This window comes from Scyliorhinus torazame, chromosome 14 (assembly GCF_047496885.1).
Source record: "Scyliorhinus torazame isolate Kashiwa2021f chromosome 14, sScyTor2.1, whole genome shotgun sequence".
Taxonomy (NCBI): Eukaryota; Metazoa; Chordata; class Chondrichthyes; order Carcharhiniformes; family Scyliorhinidae; genus Scyliorhinus; species Scyliorhinus torazame.
Window position 1 is genome coordinate 122333781 of NC_092720.1, and position 22140 is coordinate 122355920.

Sequence of the window (22140 nt, forward strand, 5' to 3'; positions counted from 1 at the left end):
GCGAGGATTCAGTGTATCTGCGAGGGTTCAGTGTATCTGCGAGGGTTCAGTGTACCTGCGAGGGTTCAGTGTATCTGCGAGGGTTCAGTGTATCTGCGTTGGTTCGGCGTATCTGTGAGGGTTCAGTGTATCCGCGAGGGTTCAATTTCTCTGCCGTGGTTTAGTGTATCTGCGAGGGTTCAGTGTATCTGCGAGGATTCAGTGTATCTGCGAGGGTTCAGTATATCTGCGAGGGTTCAGTGTATCTGCGAGGCTTCAGTGTATCTGCGAGGGTTCAATTTCTCTGCCGTGGTTTAGTGTATCTGCGAATGTTCAGTGTATCTGCGAGGGTTCAGTGTATCTGCGAGGGTTCAATTTCTCTGCCGTGGTGTAGTGTATCTGCGAGGGTCCGGTGTATCTGCATTGGTTCAGTGTATCTGCGAGAGTTCAATGTATCTGCGAGTGTTCAGTGTATCTGCGAGTGTTCAGTGTATCTGCGAGGGTTGAGTATATCTGCGAGAGTTCAGTGTATCTGCGAGGGTTCAGTGTATCTGCGAGGGTTGAGTATATCTGCGAGAGTTCAGTGTATCTGCGGTGGTTTAGTGTATCTGCGGTGGTTTAGTGTATCTGCGAGGGTTCACTGTATCTGCGGTGGTTTAGTGTATCTGCGGTGGTTTAGTGTATCTGCGAGTGTTCACTGTATCTGCGGTGGTTTAGTGTATCTGTGGTGGTTTAGTGTATCTGCGGTGGTTTAGTATATCTGCAAGGGTTCACTGTGTCTGCAGTGGTTTAGTGTATCTGTGGTGGTTTAGTGTATCTGCGGTGGTTTAGTGTATCTGCGAGGGTTCACTGTATCTGCGGTGGTTTAGTGTATCTGCGGTGGTTTAGTGTATCTGCGAGTGTTCACTGTATCTGCGGTGGTTTAGTGTATCTGTGGTGGTTTAGTGTATCTGCGGTGGTTAAGTGTATCTGCGAGTGTTCACTGTATCTGCGGTGGTTTAGTGTATCTGTGGTGGTTTAGTGTATCTGTGGTGGTTTAGTGTATCTGCGAGTGTTCACTGTATCTGCGAGGGTTCAGTGTATCTGCATTGGTTCAGTGTATCTGCGAGAGTTCAATGTATCTGCGAGTGTTCAGTGTATCTGCAAGGTTTCAATTTCTCTGCCGTGGTGTAGTGTATCTGCGAGGGTCCGGTGTATCTGCATTGGTTCAGTGTATCTGCGAGAGTTCAATGTATCTGCGAGTGTTCAGTGTATCTGCGAGGGTTCAGTGTATCTGCGAGGGTTGAGTATATCTGCGAGAGTTCAGTGTATCTGCGAGGGTTCAGTGTATCTGCGAGGGTTCAGTGTATCTGCGAGTGTTCAGTGTATCTGCGAGGGTTCAGTGTACCTGCGGGGGTTCAGTGTATCTGCGAGGGTTCAGTGTAACTGCGAGTGTTCAGTGTACCTGCGGGGGTTCAGTGTATCTGCGAGGGTTCACTGTATATGCGAAGGTTCAGTGTATCTGGCAGTGTTTAGTGTATCTGCAAGTGTTCAGAGTATCTGCAAGGGTTCAGTGTATCTGCGAGGGTTCAGTGTATCTGTGAGTGTTCAATGTATCTACGAGGGTTCAGTGTATCTGCAAGGGTTCAGTGTATCTGCGAGTGTTTAGTATATCTGCGAGGGTTCAGTGTATCTGTGAGGGTCCAGTGTATCTGCGAGGGTTTGGTGTATCTGCGAGGGTTCAGTGTACCTGCGAGGGTTCGGTGTATCTGCGAGGGTTCAGTGTATCTGCGAGGGTTCAGTGTATCTGCAAGGGTTCAGTGTATCTGTGAGGGTTCAGTGTATCTGCGAGGGTTAGGTGTATCTGCAAGGGTTCAGTGTATCTGCAAGGGTTCAGTGTATCTGCGAGGGTTCAGTGTATCTGCGAGTGTTCAGTGTACCTGCGAGGGTTCAATGCACCTGCGGCGGTTCAGTGTATCTGCAAGGGTTCAGTGTATCTGCGAGTGTTCAGTGTATCTGCAAGGGTTCAGTGTATCTGCAAGGGTTCAGTGTATCTGCGAGTGTTTAGTATATCTGCGAGGGTTCAGTGTATATGTGAGGGTTCAGTGTATCTGCGAGGGTTTGGTGTATCTGCAAGGGTTCAGTGTACCTGCGAGGGTTCGGTGTATCTGTGAGGGTTCAGTGTATCTGCGAGGGATCAGTGTATCTGCGTGGGTTCAGTATATCTGCAAGGGTTCAGTGTATCTGCGAGGGTTCAGTGTATCTGCGAGTGTTTAGTGTATCTACAAGGGTTCAGTGTATCCACGAGTGTTCAGTGTAACTGCGAGGGTTCAGTGTATCTGCGAGTGTTCAGTGTATCTGCGAGGGTTCAGTGCACGTGCGGGGGTTCAGTGTATCTGCGAGGGTTCAGTGTAACTGCGAGTGTTCAGTGTATCTGCAAGGGTTCAGTGTATCTGCGAGGGTTCAGTGTATCTGCGAGGGTCCGGTGTATCTGCGAGAGTTTAGTGTATCCACACGGTTTCAGTGTATCCACGAGTGTTCAGTGTATCTGCGAGGGTTCAGTGTATCTGCGAGTGTTCAGTGTATCTGCGAGGGTTCAGTGTACCTGCGGGGGTTCAGTGTACCTGCGAGGGTTCAGTGTAACTGCGAGTGTTCAGTGTACCTGCGGGGGTTCAGTGTATCTGCAAGGGTTCAGTGTATCTGCGCGGGTTCAGTGTATCTGCGAGTGTTTAGTGTATCTACAAGGGTTCAGTGTATCCACGAGTGTTCAGTGTATCTGCGAGGGTTCAGTGTATCTGCGACTGGTCAGTGTATCTGCGAGGGTTCAGTGTATCTGCAAGGGTTCAGTGTATCTGCAAGGGTTCAGTGTATCTGTGAGGGTTCAGTGTATCTGCAAGGGCTCAGTGTATCTGCGATGGTTCAGTGTATCTGCAAGGGTTCAGTGTATCTGTGAGGGTTCAGTGTATCTGCGAGGGTTCGGTGTATCTGTGAGGATTCAGTGTATCTGCGACGGTTCAGTGTATCTGCGAGGGATCAGTGTATCTGCAAGGGTTCTGTGTATCTGCGAGGGTTCAATGTATCTGAGAAGGTTCAGTGTATCTGCGAGTGTTTAGTGTATCTACAAGGGTTCCGTGTATCCACGAGTGTTCAGTGTATCTGCGAGGGTTCAGTGTATGTGCGAGTGTTCAGTGTATCTGCGAGGGTTCAGTGCACCTGCGGGGGTTCAGTGTATCTGCGAGGGTTCAGTGTAACTGCGAGTGTTCAGTGTATCTGCAAGGGTTCAGTGTATCTGCGAGGGTTCAGTGTATCTGCGAGGGTTCAGTGTATCTGCGAGTGTTTAGTGTATCTACAAGGGTTCAGTATATCCACGAGTGTTCAGTGTATCTACGAGGGTTCAGTGTATCTGCAAGTGTTCAGTGTATCTGCGAGGGTTCAGTGTACCTGCAAAGGTTCAGTGTACCTGCGAGGGTTCAGTGTAACTGCGAGTGTTCAGTGTACCTGCGGGGGTTCACTGTATCTGCGAGGGTTCACTGTATCTGCGAAGGTTCAGTGTATCTGGCAGTGTTTAGTGTATCTGCAAGGGTTCAGTGTATCTGCAAGTGTTCAGTGTATCTGTGAGTGGTTCGTGGAACTGCGAGTGTTCAGTGTATCTGCAAGGGTTCAGTGTATCTGCGAGTGTTTAGTGTATCTACAAGGGTTCAGTATATCCACGAGTGTTCAGTGTATCTGCGAGGGTTCAGTGTATCTGCGACTGTTCACTCTATCTGCGAAGGTTCAGTGTATCTGCGAGTGTTTAGTGTATCTGCAAGTGTTTAGTGTATCTGCAAAGGTTCAGTGTATCTGCGAGTGTTCAGTGTATCTGTGAGTGGTTCGTGGAACTGCGAGTGTTCAGTGTATCTGCAAGGGTTCAGTGTATCTGCGAGTGTTCAGTGTATCTGTGAGGGTTCAGTATATCTGTGATGGTTCTGTGTATCTGTGAGGGTTCAGTGTATCTGCAAGGGTTCAGTGTATCTGCGAGGGTTCAGTGTATCTGCGAGGGTTCAGTGTATCTGCGAGGGTTCAGTGTATCTGCAAGGGTTCAGTGTATCTGCAAAGGTTCAGTGTATCTGCGAGTGTTCAGTGTATCTGTGAGTGTTTCGTGTATCTTCGAGTGTTCAGTGTATCTGTGTGGGTTCAGTGTATCTGCGAGGGTTCAGTGTGTCGGCGAGTGTTTAGTGTATCTACAAGGGTTCAGTGTATCTGCGAGTCTTCAGTGTATCTGCGAGGATTCAGTGTATCTGCGAGTGTTCAGTGTTTCTGCGAGGGTTCAGTGTATCTGTGAGGGTTCAGTGTATCTGCAAGGGTTCAGTGTATCTGCGAGGGTTCAGTGTAACTGCGAATGTTCAGTGTACCTGCGGGGGTTCAATTTCTCTGCCGTGATTTCACTGTATCTGTGAGTGTTTCGGGTATCTTCGAATGTTCAGTGTATCTGCAAGGGTTCAGTGTACTGCGGGGGTTCAGTGTATCTGCGAGGGTTCAGTGTAACTGCGAATGTTCAGTGTACCTGCGGGGGTTCAGTGTATCTGCGAGGGTTCACTGTATCTGCGAAGGTTCAGTGTATCTGCGAGTGTTTAGTGTATCTGCAAGTGTTTAGTGTATCTGCGACGGTTCAGTGTTTCTGCGAGGGTTCAGTGTATCTGCGAGGGTTCAATTTCTCTGCCGTGATTTAGTGTATCTGTGAGGGTTCAGTGTATCTGCGTTGGTTTGGTGTATCTGTGAGGGTTCAGTGTATCTGCGTTGGTTCGGTGTATCTGTGAGGGTTCAGTGTATATGCGAGGGTTCAATTTCTCTGCCGTGATTTAGTGTATCTACGAGGGTTCAGTGTATCTGCGAGGGTTCAGTGTACCTGCGAGGGTTCAGTGTATCTGCGAGGGTTCAGTGTACCTGCGAGGGTTCAGTGTATCTGCAAGGGTTCAGTGTATCTGCGAGGGTTCAGTGTATCTGCGAGGATCCAGTGTATCTGCGAGGGTTCAGTGTACCTGCGAGGGTTCAGTGTATCTGCAAGGGTTCAGTGTATCTGCGAGGGTTCAGTGTATCTGCGAGGATTCAGTGTATCTGCGAGGGTTCAGTGTATCTGCGAGGGTTCAGTGTACCTGCGAGGGTTCAGTGTATCTGCGAGGGTTCAGTGTATCTGCGTTGGTTCGGCGTATCTGTGAGGGTTCAGTATATCCGCGAGGGTTCAATTTCTCTGCCGTGGTTTAGTGTATCTGCGAGGGTTCAGTGTATCTGCGAGGATTCAGTGTATCTGCGAGGGTTCAATTTCTCTGCCGTGGTTTAGTGTATCTGCGAATGTTCAGTGTATCTGCGAGGGTTCAGTGTATCTGCGAGGGTTCAATTTCTCTGCCGTGGTGTAGTGTATCTGCGAGGGTCCGGTGTATCTGCATTGGTTCAGTGTATCTGCGAGAGTTCAATGTATCTGCGAGTGTTCAGTGTATCTGCGAGGGTTCAGTGTATCTGCGAGGGTTGAGTATATCTGCGAGAGTTCAGTGTATCTGCGAGGGTTCAGTGTATCTGCGAGGGTTGAGTATATCTGCGAGAGTTCAGTGTATCTGCGGTGGTTTAGTGTATCTGCGGTGGTTTAGTGTATCTGCGAGGGTTCACTGTATCTGCGGTGGTTTAGTGTATCTGCGGTGGTTTAGTGTATCTGCGAGTGTTCACTGTATCTGCGGTGGTTTAGTGTATCTGTGGTGGTTTAGTGTATCTGCGGTGGTTTAGTGTATCTGCAAGGGTTCACTGTGTCTGCAGTGGTTTAGTGTATCTGTGGTGGTTTAGTGTATCTGCGGTGGTTTAGTGTATCTGCGAGGGTTCACTGTATCTGCGGTGGTTTAGTGTATCTGCGGTGGTTTAGTGTATCTGCGAGTGTTCACTGTATCTGCGGTGGTTTAGTGTATCTGTGGTGGTTTAGTGTATCTGCGGTGGTTTAGTGTATCTGCGAGTGTTCACTGTATCTGCGGTGGTTTAGTGTATCTGTGGTGGTTTAGTGTATCTGTGGTGGTTTAGTGTATCTGCGAGTGTTCACTGTATCTGCGAGGGTTCAGTGTATCTGCATTGGTTCAGTGTATCTGCGAGAGTTCAATGTATCTGCGAGTGTTCAGTGTATCTGCGAGGGTTCAATTTCTCTGCCGTGGTGTAGTGTATCTGCGAGGGTCCGGTGTATCTGCATTGGTTCAGTGTATCTGCGAGAGTTCAATGTATCTGCGAGTGTTCAGTGTATCTGCGAGGTTTCAGTGTATCTGCGAGGGTTGAGTATATCTGCGAGAGTTCAGTGTATCTGCGAGGGTTCAGTGTATCTGCGAGGGTTGAGTATATCTGCGAGAGTTCAGTGTATCTGCGGTGGTTTAGTGTATCTGCGGTGGTTTAGTGTATCTGCGAGGGTTCACTGTATCTGCGGTGGTTTAGTGTATCTGCGGTGGTTTAGTGTATCTGCGAGTGTTCACTGTATCTGCGGTGGTTTAGTGTATCTGTGGTGGTTTAGTGTATCTGCGGTGATTTAGTGTATCTGCAAGGGTTCACTGTGTCTGCAGTGGTTTAGTGTATCTGTGGTGGTTTAGTGTATCTGCGGTGGTTTAGTGTATCTGCGAGGGTTCACTGTATCTGCGGTGGTTTAGTGTATCTGCGGTGGTTTAGTGTATCTGCGAGTGTTCACTGTATCTGCGGTGGTTTAGTGTATCTGTGGTGGTTTAGTGTATCTGCGGTGGTTTAGTGTATCTGCGAGTGTTCACTGTATCTGCGGTGGTTTAGTGTATCTGTGGTGGTTTAGTGTATCTGTGGTGGTTTAGTGTATCTGCAAGGGTTCACTGTGTCTGCAGTGGTTTAGTGTATCTGCGGTGGTTTAGTGTATCTACGAGGGTTCAGTGTATCTCTTCTCTGATTAGGCCAGCACGGTAGCACAAGTGGCTAGCATTGTGGCTTCACAGCGCCAGGATCCCAGGTTCGATTCCCCGTTGGGTCACTGTCTGTGTGGAGTCTGCACGTTTTTCCTCTGTCTGCGTGGTTTCCCTCCGGCTGCTCCGGTTTCCTCCCACAGTCCAAAGACGTTAGGTGTATTTGCCATGATAAATTGCCCTTAGTGACCAAAAAGGTTAGGAGGGGTTATTGGGTTACGGGGATAGGGTTGAAGTGAGGGCTTAAGTGGGTCGGTGCAGACTTGATGGGCCGAATGGCCTCCTGCTGCACTGTATGTTCTATGTTCTAGAGTCAAAACTTACAGAAAGGCAAGAATCTGTGTAGGCAGTTCAGATTATTATTTTGTTCAACAAAGAGAGGATTTCTCACCTTTCCTGTTCTTTATGTAGCCAGTATCCAATACAAGCACGCCATCTGCAGGGAAATCAGACAAAATCAGTTGCTGAAACCAGCCTGGCCATGTTGTCTTGTTCATCCTGCTCCAACTAGCCTCATTAACAAGCTCAGGAACACTGTGTAATTCATGGATTAACAGCCCCACATCTCCTAATAACAAATGAAGGGACACGCGGATCGCTCCACACCAGCCCGAGTGCCAGGCCTCTCATTAACCACTGTGACTCAGCCCAGAATCAGTGACAACCCTCCCATCCAAAAATTGTGGCGTGCCTTGTGGTGCACCCCACTGCTAATCCTGCAAGAATGTGGTAGGCAGTACCACAGACTGCGACCTGAATGGGTCGTGCAGTTTCCATATCAGTCAGAAAACCAGTGCGGGTGGGACAGGTAGCAGGCAGTGGCACTGCAACTACCTGCCTGCCAGGAATCAACATAGTGACTGTGTCACATCAACAGAAGCCAGAATTCACCCTGCATTATACAGATGTATTATTTGAGAGATGTACATTGAGGATATGTTATGATGGAGATCACTTATTTGGGGCTGGATTATGTTATAATGGGTTTTATTGAAGAAAGATTGCAGTGAAGATATTTTGAACTGGGATTAATTAGATTGAGGGCTGGTTTCTCCGAATCTGGGGATATGTCCCCATGCCGGCATGGGAGCTGTCATGATATTCAAACACACACATCATGATAGACAGATCAACAGACAAATCAGCACACATAACACGAAAGCCAATCACAGACAAGGACAGAGACAGTATAAGAGAAGAAACACAACACCTGGTGGCCAGTAGATCTGGAGACAAGGACAAGACCTGATTAACAACACACTCAGAGAGTCACCACGTGCTGAGTACCAGGACAGATCTGTAAATAACAAGTTGAAATAAAACAGCGTTGAACCAAATACAACCGTGTTGGTTCATCTGTACCTCAGAACACCCAACACCACATGGTACCTAGTGAGTGGATCGATACCTGCCGCCATACCTCAGCGTACAGAGACAACCAGCAATACCCAGGCAAGATGTACGAGCTCCCGGTTCCGCAGCCGCTCCAGTGCCACAGCGATCTCCGCGAAAACTGGCAGCGATTCCGGCAAGTGTTTGAATTCTTCCTGGTGGCAGCCGAACTCAAAGACCTGGCCGATGATGAAAAAATAGAGTTTCTCCTCACCATCGCCGGTGCAAGAGCAGAAGAAATCTTTTAAAAATTCAAGTTCTCCATGGGGCAAAACAGGTACGATTTCCAGGCAGTCCTGGACAAATTCGCCAAGTACTGTGAGGAAAACACACTCCAAGGTAAGAAAAGCGGCTGTACTCACCTCGAGGCCGGAATCCGGAGGCCGAAATCCCGGACCTGAGAGAGATTTGGGTCGAGGTCGGTGGCCATCTTGCTAAAGGTAAGAAAAGCGGCTGTACTCACCTCGAGGCCGGAATCCGGAGGCCGAAATCCCGGACCTGAGAGAGATTTGGGTCGAGGTCGGTGGCCATCTTGCTAAAGGTATTACACTAGCGCAGTTGCGCGAGAAGTGCGCAGAACAGGAAGTTTCGTCTGCGTATGCGCGAGACGATGCGCATGCGCAATCAAGAAAATGGCCATCGGTGAAGCAACATCGATCTGCGCATGCGTAATCGCTTCCTACGTGCTACTTCACGCGCGTCATGACGTCAGAGGCCCCAGACCGCACCAATTTAAAGGGGAAACGTCCCAAATCCAATTTAACGGGGAAACGTCCCAAATCAAAAAAACAAAAATCTTTTAAAGCTGTAAAACAACCTTCCTTCACCTGGAATGACAGCACAATGCCTCAAATTGAACCAGGAAATGAATTTAACCTCCGAAGAACCCTGCAACAAGCAGTTACCTACGCACAAACCGATGATTCCGACCTCGAATACTTCGATACCGATCTTTACATTTTTTCTGGACCTCGTGAGCCCAATGACAGCTCCGTGGTCCTATACGACTACGACTCGGACGAACCTTTCGTGTTGAACATTGGCGACCCCCACATTGAATCCGACGCAGATGCGGATTCACTTTTCGGATCTGAGGATCTTCAACCCAGCAGATATGACGTCCCAACTCATCAGTGCAGGATGATGCTGCAGCATGAAATTAAGAGACAGAGAGCAGTGCAAGCCCACAGAGAGCGGCCTGCTGCCACACAGAGCGTGGTCCACGCCCCGCTCAGGGTTCCCGACTCTACGAAAGAAGACATGCAAGACTCCACACCGCAGTCCTTGCATGCACAAGAAGTGACTCCAGTATCACATGACTCCACAGCAAGCTCGTGGACAGACTCCACAATGGCAGAAACGCATGACTCCGATGCGCAGTCCTTGCAGGAACAAGACCATGAGGGTCTAGCAACCTCCTCTGACCAACTAGCGGCAGACGATGCAAGTCTGCCATGCTCACGTAAACAGCAAGAAGGCTATAACAGTCTACCATGCTCCACTGCACAGCAGGACGACCATGACGGTCTCTCATGCTACAATGAAGGGCACAGCGCTGATGACTGTTCAATCCCAAATGAAGACAAGCCAAAGGAATCGCCTCTTCCAAGCCCAAGGAAAAAAGGATTATGCGCTGACCTTCAGGATCATTATAGCCGAAGAGATATTAATAATGCTGCACAGTCACAGAAGGATGCTGAGGATTTGCTAAAGAAATTACTTGTATGTCTAACTTGCAAGGAGCAGACTGAGAATTGCCATTGTTTTAGTACGGATCAAAAAAAATGGACAAGACATTGATCCTCATTTAATGGAAATAACACAACCTGAATCATATCTATAGCAGGGACAACTGTCTCCCTTCAACACAAAACCGCAAAATCCCAACTTCGGAGATCAGCAGTTAGTCAGTAATGACTCTTCAAACCCTGAGGGGAATATTAATCGCATTGAACCTATGCACACTCCACTGATAAATGAGCAGAACATTGGAGCAAGAATCCTGAGGACACCGACATCGAGTAGCCAGACAAAGCACTCAAAACCCGCAGCAGTTTCAAGTGAACCAATTGTGTTTCCAGTGATGGTGAACATGCAGATAAGGTCGACCCGATTATCCATTGTACCACATTTACTCCAGAGAGTAAGCATTTATGTCTGGGGAGTAGAATGTGGGCAATTGAGAACAGTAAAAGAGAGACTGTGACTATGCCAGTCCCAGCAAAATCAGACCCAGAGACTATGAAGGCATGTACATTAGAAAAAGATACATATGAAGTAACTGAGAAGAAAATTGAAACGGACTGTTCTTTGGAAACTAGTACAATGACGAAAGAAACATTGGATCCAACATTTGATGCCCTACATATGGGAGAAATTGAGGGAAATGAACAAGGTTCTGCAATGTCTGGGGGAAGATTTAAAATTCCAAAGAAGAAAAGCCCAAAATGAAGGACAACGGCAAGACAATGACAGTCCACCGCCATGGTTTGCACCACCAGATGAAAACGCTGACAATTTACCCAACCCTAGTGAACAGCAAGCAGCTACTGAGGATCTATCCACGGTATGTGAAACGAGTGACGACAGCATCCCACTTCCCATGCAAAAGGTGCAAAGTGACAGACCTCAGCTCGTGCATACAGAGGCACTCGACGATCACGGTGAGACCACTGGTAACTACGGTGACACCACACTATTTCCACCCTCAATTGCTCGAACCTCTCCACTAGTCAATGCATTCCTGCATGTTCCGACTCCTGAAGTGCAGCTTCAAGAAATCTCAGCTGACTCCAGTGAACCTGCTAAGACTCCGGACGGGGAGCATCAACAAAAAACAGAGCAGACTCCAGATGGGGAGCAACCAAACGCCGACTCTGATTCACGTAAGCCAGACTTTACTCCAGACAGGCAGTGTCGCAACCTCAGTGATGGCACGCTCAGGGTGACAGCAGATGCCACGACAGGAGATGGATCTCGTGACAATCACACTGGGTCAGCAATAACAAGCAGCAGCGACAGTCCAAGAGGAATACACCAATTTACACCACAGCTATGTCCACACATTTGTTCCACACCGACAGTGCGGCCAATGACAGCTCGTGCTGGACAAACCCAGTATTCAAGCCTGCAGCAGCCAGCAGTCTATGCAGCATATTCTCAAACAGGCCAGCACTGCGGATTGCCCACTAATGGAATCAAGACTGAAGGAGGACTACCGCCAGCGCAATCTGCACTACAGACTGGATGCCTTAGTTACTGCCCAGGATTTGCTGCACCACAGCCTGGCCAGATAGCGTTTTCCTATCAGATGCAAGGTTCTAGTTTCACACCATCACCAGACATTGATGCGAGCAGCAATTCTGTCTCCAAAGCGACATGCTTCAACGCTTCTCAGCAGAATCACCCTTCCAGCACAGCATGTGGCCAGAACCAGTGTGCACAGTCTCATCCGACTTCAACATCTGGCACATTCATCACCTTGAATGATATTGTTGATGGTACCTCTTCAATGTCAACGACCCATCAGCTACAAGATGCCATCCGACGGCACCACCACAAACATAAAAAGAAAAAAGACTCCACCTCGTTCCTGGTATGCATGACGGACGGATCGGTGCGTAGGCGCAATCGGCGAGCCCTTCGCCTACTTCCACGCTCGCAACGGAACCACACACAGACGCCGCGTCCTCCGATGGTTCCTGATAGTGACTTCGTGGAGCTGCCACAGACCATGCCACTTCTGTCGCCACCCGTGGCCAGGCTCGCACCTCAGCCGGTGGTTCTCGACCCACCCTTGAGGCGGTCAACCCGAATTCGTCGCACACCTACTAGATTGGGCCTATGAGACTGTTCACACGTTAAAGTTTAGAAACTATTGTATATTGTATTGTAACATGTTACTGTTTTATCATTCCAGATCTCGTATGACCGGACCACACTTCAAAGTTTTAGCTTCTTGTTTTGTTATGGTACAACCTCGTTAGCATGACACACCCGACATCGCCCCATGTATATAGTTACGCCACATGTACCTGCTGTAAATATCACGCACACACACTTTTAGCTGCACTCAGGACACATTCATATTTATAACCACGTAGGCACATAATCTTGTAAATAAAGGGGGGATGTCATGATATTCAAACACACACATCATGATAGACAGACCAACAGACAAATCAGCACACATAACACGACAGCCAATCACAGACAAGGACAGAGACAGTATAAGAGAAGAAACACGACACCTGGTGGCCAGTAGATCTGGAGACCAGGACAAGGACAGGACCTGATTAACAAGACACTCAGAGAGTCACCACGTGCTGAGTACCAGGACAGATCTGTAAATAACAAGTTGAAATAAAACAGCGTTGTACCAAATACAACCGTGTTGGTTCATCTGTACCTCAGAACACCCAACACCACAGGAACGGTGGCATTTTATGCCAGAAAGAATGGCACAAAATGGCTACCTATTCCCTGTTTTGCTTGGGGCTAGGTAGAGCACCCGGCTCTAGCTACCGATACGCCCCAGAGAATTGCCGGGTCCGTGGCCGCGCATGCGCATGGCGGTGGCCTGCAGCGGCCGCTCCGTATTACAAGGCACCAGCTGCTCGCAGACCTTGCCCACAAAATAGTCCCCCCCCCCCACTTGGCAGGCTCGCGCACCTCGGATCACTCTCACTAAAGTGCCCCCAGCCCTGAATAATGACCCCCCCCTCTGATGTCCCCCCCATGCCCGCGGACCGGCCCCTCCCCGACAGTGGTGGTGCTGGACTGAGTCTGCAGCTGCCACGCCGAGTTCCTGACGGGTGAGACGACATGTATCCCACGCCGTCAGGAACTCGGCGGGTCGGGGTGGATCATCAGGGCGGGCCTCAGGCAACATCCTGAGGCCGTCGATACGGCATGTGACGTACTTGTAGAGTACGCCGCCTTGGAGGGGCGGAGCATCACGAATGCGGCGCCGCCCCCGATTTGGTTGGGAACTCGTATTCTCCAGCCGCTCGCCGAACGCGATCTCGGCATCGACGACCGGAGAATCCAGCCCATGAAAAATATTACATTGTGTGTATTATATAGATGTATTAATTTGGAGCTGTTTCATATTCAGGGTGGTTAATGCTGGCGATGTAATGTTTTGCCGAGGGCTCAGGTTAATGTATTATTAAAGATTTCCGGTGGTGGCTGTAGCCACCTGAGTTGGCCAAGTCCCGATTCAAAATGGCGAACGGCAAAGACTGAAGGGAAATTCAGCCAACACAGGCAGAAACCAGCAGGTGCAGGTTTGCTGTGTATTTAACTCTGCAAAAGCCCAGACAGCATCGATACCAGCGACCATCAGCATAATAATGTAGCAGCCATCTACATACTAATGCGCAATCCCCGGGTGCAATCGAAACATTTGGGATAAACAAAGCAAAGCCAGACTCCCCGGCGCCAGCAGGAGCCAACACAAAAGAGGTTAGCGGACACCTCGAGACCGCCCATCGATTAGGGAACCGCTCCAGTATTGGAGAAATCGAACCAAGCGATTGGGACAACTTGGGACCAGGTACGGGATCTGCCCCGGGAAGCCCCTGGGGACTATAAAGTTAAGCCCCCAAGTTCAACTCGCTCTCTTCTTCCTGCCCGGGTCACCCAGCAATGCGAACCAACCTTGACCGTGACCGATGCAGTTGCCGCCGAGAGATCGTAAGTCTTAAGTCAACGCTCGCTGCGAGATAGGTTCTCCTAGCTACCAATCCGTACCAACTTCAAATCCCGCAGACTCAGAACCCGAACGGAAGGCCATTTGTTCCCCTGACCTGGTGGGCCAGTCCGAAGTTAAGTATAGGTCTGCTGGATGTAGAAGTAGCTTAGACGTAGAATTTGTGCATGAGTAGCGATTACTGTGTATAATAAATGCGCTTTGGTTTGAATCTTACTAATCGGTGTAGTGAGTTATTGATCATTACTTGGACTTGAACCTCGTGGCAGTATCATAAAGATACCTGGCGACTCGAGAGCAAAGGTTATAAAACAGCCAATTGAACCAACCAAAAAGTTAGCAACATGGCAATGTGTTGAGTGGTCTAACGAAAGTTGTCTCTCCCTCGAGAACTACAATTTAGCCCTTTTTAACCCGTAAATCAGATACCAAAGTAACAAAAACTCCCCCACCCTCACCCCAAACTAACAACCATCCAAGGAAATGCATTCGAAACAGCCACGGAGTCGGAAAAATAGTAAAAGTAAAAGTCGAACAAGTAAGATCCAGACTTTCGAGCAAGGAGACACGTGTCGGGAAGCGGAGAATAGCATGGCTGGTGATGGGGCGAGTACATCTGGCATTCGCCGTTCCCAGCCTGTGCCACAGCCGGAGCCCCCCAATCCCCTGAGCTGAGCACTGACGACGAGAGCAGCTCCGACACCAGCCCTCCACCCGAGACACAGGACACTCCGAAGCTCGAGTCTGAGGATGACACAGATTTCTCATCATAGCTGTCTCCAACACCCTCCACCATCCCAGAGACACTCACCCCGGTTGGGCACTTTCGACGCCCAGGTGACCCTCGTGGATTTGGCCGAGGACCAGCTCGCGTATGCTCTGTGGGATTACTATCCTGTCCAGCTTCATTAATGTGCCGTCCACTACCGCTAGATCGTCCTTTATATTATAAAACTGGGGGCACTGCTCCTTTTGCCGACCCTCCGTGAGACGTCGCATCACCCGCTGGAGTAAAGGATCCCTGGCCATTTCCTGACGGATTTGCACGACCCTTTCATCAGTGGTCGGAAAGTTGGATGCACAAAACTTCACCTGAGCGTCTATCTGACAAATTCCGACTGCTCACACGGCGTGGTGATGGATCTAAAGAGTGCGTCAGCCACAATGAGCTCTTTGCCTGGGTAGACCAGGTCGAAATCATAGCGGCGGAGTTTGAGGAGGATACGTTGTAGCCGTGGCGTCATATCATTGAGGTCTTTTTGGATGATGTGAACCAAAGGCCTGTGGTCTGTCTGGACCGTGAATTTGGGGAGTCCATACACGTAATCATGGAATTTGTCAATCCCTGTGAGGAGACCCAGGCATTCTTTTTCAATCTGAGCATATCGTTGCTCAGTAGGCGTCATGGATCTAGAGGCAGATGCGACTGGGGCCCAGGAGGAGGATTCGTCCCGCTGGAGGAGTACTGCCCCAATGCCAGCCTGGCTCGCGTCGGTGGAGATCTTTGTCTCCTTGGTGTAATCGAAAAATGCCAGTACCGGGGCCTTGGTGAGTTTTGCCCTGAGCTCACGCCACTCTTGCTCATGAGCGGGGAGCCACTGGAAGTCCGTAGTTTTTTTGACAAGATTGCGGAGAGTTGTGGTGTGTGATGCAAGGTTGGGGATAAACATCCCAAGGAAATTAACCATCCCTAGGAAGCGGAGGACCGCCTTCTTGTCCTCCGGGGTCTTCATGGCGTTGATCGCCGCTACCTTGTCTGCATTTGGCCGCACACCGAACTGCAAAATATGGTCGCCAAGGAACTTTATTTCTGCTTGACCGAACGAGCATTTGGCTCTTGTGGAAGGGAAGTTAATGAGTTACCAATTTAGAACCATGCTGGGAATATTGACTATATTTTAACACTGCTTTTGAGCGAAAATAAGTAGGTCAAGTAATGTAAACTAAATACTGCTTAGTGTGTTGTACTCTGCATTATTATGATAATAAGTTGTTCTTCCGAAGGACAACAAAATGCATACTCGAATTGTTTTTAAACCAAGGGCAAAATGTTCATATTTCCTCTTGCGTATGTTCCCAAGCTTTATCTCTACAAAGTTGTTTATTTCACACTATAAATATAATGGTTTTTGACTGCATAACTCAGAGTGCAGTGCCTTGGCTTTGCAGCTGAAACACTCTCTCTCCACAAGTATATTTGTGTAAATAAATTTCCTTAAATCGAACCTCGAGGAATTTGTCTTTATTATGATTTCCACGACAAATTGGCGTAGTCAATGCAGTTTCCCTAATTTAACGGGAGGTGAACCCCGAAACGAATCTCTAAACAGGACTCTCTCAGCTGAAAGGGAGAGAGCCATAGCGTGACCCCAGCTGAAAGGGGGCCTGCGGCTCGGCAGCCTTAATTACTGGCCAGTGACACATGCTAGTAGAGTTATCTTAATTAATAAATTAATGATAGCTGCATGGGAAGAAAAAGGTGCCTTCGAGTAAATTTAAAAAAAAAAAGACTTTGAGGTTCGTGAAAGGATAAACACCGGTGTGCGCTCCCTGTAGTATTTGTAAATGATTTCCGCGGTCGTTGTTATTGTTATACATATGTTCTAAAGTATTTTGCAGAAGGAACGATGAGCACTAAACCCGACACCCCCTCACAGGTCATCCCGAAGCCTCGATAAAGATATCCGGAGCGAGAAAGAAGGTGAACTCCTTAAAGAGGACAGATAAGGGAGTCAAAATGAGTACGAAAGTAAAAAGAAACAATCGCAAAGCAGCGGAATGAGGTAGGAAAACCTATATGTCCCCCATAGGAATCTAAGGAAGCTGACCCCCTCTCGGAAAAAAAATCAGGGGAGTAAAAGTAAATAGAAGATTAAGATAAAAGCGTAACAGATGAGTTCCTGGAGAGAAAGGGAATTCAGATTTTCTGTAGCCGTGAGATAAGGCTAACGGTTCACTGTGATATTTGTGAACTGTGAGAATCTGTGGGTTTTGTTTAACCAATTAATTTTAGTCAAAGCATGAAGTGGGTTGTATTTTTTATCGTCTGTCTTTGTGAGTCAGAGATTATAACTTAAGTGATTTTTGTTGAGATTTCTCTCATGAACGGAAACATTGGAAATTACGATCAGTTTAAAAGAAAGCGCCTTTATGAATAAAAGTAATTGAATATGAATAAGTTTTTAGATTACGTGAAAAAACATAAATGGCATCATGCCAAGTTCTCCGCCCCTTAGATTCTGCAGGAAACATTAACCATTTCAGCAGACAGTTGATCTTTTCTGAATTGACAAAGAAAAAATATACGTCTCTAAGAATAGCTAATGCCTATAAAATCAATCATTGGAAATTGACTTAAATGTGTGCTATTCATAGCCTCCTCCCAAGGGCTGTTTTGCTGCTTCTAAAATACTCTTATGGTGCATCTTTGCTTTGAACGATGGGATCCCACCCGGCATAAATGGGGGCTGGGTTCCCAATAATGATAACCATTTAAATGAAGGAAATGAGTCCCTCGAACACTTGTTCGCAAATAGAGGGAAAGAGGCTATTATGCAAGGGGCCAAGAAGCATTTAACCCCCAGGAAGGATGTACCGCAACTAGCGACACCTGACCCTGTTAGGCAGGCAGACACTCTGCAAATTAGGAGCGGTAATACATCGCATTGATAATGGAATGTTTATAGAACTGTCTCAAATATGAGCTCACCAGCTGCAAAATTTAATAACTTCTGAGCCTACGCCCGATCGCTCTGTGTCTGTGTTCTATGCTGGCAGCTGAACGTTAATCCTTACAGTACCACTGTTAAAAAAAAATGTTTTAAATTTTAACTGCAGGAAGTTGTACAAACGATTAATGACCCTTGGGCACAGCTATTAAAACACCTGATAGAGTCCAGATGAGAGAATATAGTGACCCATTGCACGGCTTGGTATGCTCGTGAGGATGAGCACGCATACAATTTACAAGCGCAATGTCACTTAGGAAAGCAGACATCATTGTATGTCACTCCTTTTTATTTTACGGTGTTATGGGATTAGGAATGTTAGTACAGTTGACCCATAGCAGAGGGACCTTTTTAGGATTTAACTTCAGAACCCCATTTAACATTGGCCATAAGACATCCCGCTAAGGCAAAGCAAATAGGAGAAGTGACCAAAGAGGCCAAATGAAAAAAGTAATACCTGGGATTTATATTGAAATGGATGGACAAAATTGCCTGATAGAATTTTATGGCAAACAGGAGGGCAGAGTGACCTGGAAAGAGGAGCAATGGCCCGCTACATTTGAAAGAAACAACCTCCCCAAGAGAGCCATAATTTACTCCCTTCAATCCTGGCCCAGGTACTGCCACACCTATGGGCCCAACATAAAAATCATGTTGGAAAAGTACATTCTGCCCCAGCGCATAGGTGCAGTTACAGAAGAACATTGCCCTGCCCTGCTTAAAACTATACAGGTTGGCACCGGAAGCCGAAAAAGGGATAGAGGGAGTGATCAATGCACTATTACAGCAAGAGCTGCTGAAGAGAACACAAAGCCCCTGTAACACCCCTATACTCCCCATTCCAAAGGTAGGAAGTCCCACCGAGTGGTGGTTTGGACAAGATCTCAGAGCCATCAATAAAATCGTTATCACTATTGCTCCATTGGTGCCAGACACAAATGTCATTTTGTCTTCTATACCACCAACAACAGATACTTTCTCAGCCTTTTTCTCCATACCATTGCACCCGGAAGGTCAATATCTATTTGCCTTTACATATCGGAATCAACAGTATTAAAAGAGACTTGGACAAGTGCCAGTTGTCTGCAGGCTCAACATTCCCTCAATATGATGACAATTTATTGAAAGCCTCAAAGGGAGAGCTAGTTTGTCAACAGAATACCCTTTTGTTATTATCACATCTGGCAGAAAGAGGGCATAGGGCCTCAATGGACAAGCTGCAATTCTGTAAGGAGACAGTTCAGTATTTGGGATTTCAGCTGCAGCAAGGACAGCGGAGGCTTGGGTCTGAAAGAATACAGGCTGTAGCAAGGGTTCCAACTCCACGCACGAGAAAGGAAACCTTTACCTTCCTCGGAATGGTGGGCTATTGCAGGCAGTGGATACCGGACTTTAGGGAGATGGACGCAGTACTGCACAAAGCTACCTTACAGGACCCCCCTTCAGTTATTACCAGAGAGGGAGCAAGCATTTCGTAATTTGAAACAAGCCATGATTAGCGCCCCTGCCTTGGGACTTCCTAATTTCAGCAAGTCCTTTACTCTTATTGTGAATGAAGCAGGGAGATTTGCAACAGTGGTCCTGGTGCAAGAGCATTGAGGAGGGAAAAGACCCCTTGCCTATTACCCGGTGTGGTAAACGGTATGCCAAATTGCTTAAGAGCAGTAGCAGCCACAGCGGCCATAGTAAAAAAAAAATCATCAGTTTTGCTGCTGCTTAATTCATCTGCAATGCAGCGTTTTACTGCGGCTCGACACACTATGAAGTAATTCTCTCTAAAACCAACTTTACCTACAAGCGAGCGCCAGCTGCCAACCCTGCTACACTCTTATCCGCGCCCTCGGAAACAGAACATATGTATGACCATGACTGTTTACTATTGGTTGAAGCCACCACAACCCCTCAACCTGATTCACCCACGAGAAAATCCAGACATCATCGTTTTCACCGATGGGTCAGCAAACCGACCAAATGATATGACCCTCCTGGCCGGTGATTCAATAGTAACTCCAGTCAAGATAGTGGAAGCTTTTGCTCTGCCTTCGGGAATGTTTGCTCAAGTGGCCGAATAGTTTGCCCTTACTAAAGCATGTATTCTAGCTAAAAATAAAACAGTCAATATTTATGCTGATTCCCGATCCGCTTTTGGGGCAGTACATGATTTTGGCCAATTATGGAAAAACAGGGGATTCATAACTTCTTCCGGCCAACCTATTAAACATGCTAAATTGGTTTTAAATTTACTAGATGCTGTTCAGTTGCCCAGCAAGATAGCCGTTTTAAAGTGTGAAGCGCATACTACTGCAGACGATGAAGTCTCATGCGGCAATAGATTTGCTGATAAAATAGCAAAAAAGTGGCTCTCAAACAGCAGCCACAACTACAAGCTTCTGCAGTTGAACCTCCGTCCACCACAACAGAACCAAAGTTAAAACAGGCACAGGAGCAAGCCTCTCTACAGGAGCATCGCTCTTGGCTAAAAGCAGATTGCTATCAAGACAATTTTGATAGGTGGATAAGGGCTTTGAAAATAAACCAAACATATGAAGCTCTCAGAGAAATTATACTTTTGGAGGAGTTTAAAAATTCAATTCCCGATGTAGTGCGAACTCATGCGGAAGAACCGAGGGTTAAAACAGCTAGACTAGCAGCAGGAATGGCAGATGATTATGAATTAGTGCATAAATCAAAGTTTGGTTTCCGACATCAGTTTCAGCCTGTGAGGGATAGAAACTGGGGTCATGAGAAATACTCAAGTGGTAAAGGTAAAGGTGATCTGATGGGAGATAATAAGGAGAGTGCCAAAAGTTTCAAATGTTTTCACTGTAGTAAACTAGGCCATGTAAAGTCACAGTGTTGGTGGTTGAAGAAACCACTGGGAAGGCTGATGTGGGGTTTGTTAAAGTGGTAAAGGAAAACCCAAGTGAAGCGAAGGAAGTGCAAAAGATTGTACAGCCTGATCAAGAGTTGATTGATAAGAAGGTGCCAGATATTTATAAAGAATTTACTTGTGTGGGTAAAGTTTACTCATGTGTATTAGGAGGAGCAGGTAATGAAGTCACAATTTTAAGAGATACGGGAGCTAGTCAATCTTTGATGGTGGGAGATGAGGAGTTATGTAGTCTGGGAAGAATGTTGCCATAAAAGGTGGTAATATGTGGAATTCAGGGTGAGAGGAGTAGTGTTCCATTATATAAGGTAAGGTTGGAAAGTCCAATGAAGAGTGGTGAAGTGGTAGTAGGAATAATAGAGAAACTATCTTGTCAAGGAATACAGTTTATCTTGGGTAATGATATAGCTGGATCGCAGGTGGGAGTGATGCCTACTGTGGTTGATAAGCCAGTGGAAAATCAGACAACTGAAGTGTTGAAGGACGGATATCCTGGGATTTTTCCGGATTGTGTAGTAACCCGGTCGCAAAGTCCCAGGTTAAGACAAGAGGAGATATCAAAGAGTGAAGATGAAGTTGAAGTGCATGTATGATTTGTCAAAGGAATAATCGGTGATAGTGGACATGTTTTCACGGTGGGTAGAGGCTTTTCCAACCAAAAGAGATGATGCTAGAACAATGGTAAATATTCTGGTAGCAGAGAATGGTTAAAGGAAATAATACCTAGGTTTGGGATACCAATGGGTATTAACAGTGACAGGGGAACTCATTTCACTAGCAAATTGACCAAAGCCCTGACAGAAGCCATGGGATTTGATTGGAAATTGCATATCCATATCAGCCACAATCCTCAGGAATGGTGGAAAGGGCGGATGGAATAATTAAAACTGCAGTTACAAAAGTGTGTCAACAAAATGGGCTGCTATGGCCAGATGCCATACCCATAGTGATGTATGCCCTGAGAAATCAGAGAAATCGTAATATGGGTTTAACCCCGTATGAGAAAATAATTGGAACGTCCCATGACAACTGGAACTAAACCCCCAATGGCTCCAGCGGCAGTAGCCGTAATATGGGCAGGTGAGGCATCACTAAAGCATGCCCAGGCCATGTGTGAAACCGCTGAAAAAAAAAGAAAGAAAAAAAACATGAAAAGGTGCAAAAGGCTTAGATGCATCCAAAAGAGGGAAATACACACCCTTGAAACCTGGAGATCTAGTATATGTGAAAGCACTAAACAAAGATTCTTTTTCTCCTCGGTGGAATGGACCCTACCAAGTGCTGCTAACAACCCGAACAGCCGTTAAAGTAAAAGAAAAGCCAGATGGGATCCACGCAACTCGTGTAAACTACATCATAAGGAACTTTGAGAGTATTAGCGAAACGCTAACCTGAAGAGAATGACGGAGTTGATGTTTTTATATTATCATATTAATCCAACATCATGTAGAGGGTAAACTGCATACTGACACCTTAGTATACATGTCTCACTCATACACAGAGAGGGTAAATAAATTCAGTTGTTGTGTTTGTACG

The 22140-nt window shown here is 47.1% G+C and overlaps 1 protein-coding gene across 1 annotated transcript in view; it reads right to left on the minus strand.

Annotated features, from left to right (window-relative positions):
• Positions 1-22140, minus strand: part of LOC140389052 (S-arrestin-like) — a 155161-nt gene that overhangs the window by 92914 nt on the left and 40107 nt on the right. The window contains exon 4 of the mRNA XM_072473212.1: positions 7273-7317. Within this exon, the coding sequence (XP_072329313.1) occupies positions 7273-7317 (45 nt within the window). The remainder of the gene's footprint in view (positions 1-7272; positions 7318-22140) is intronic.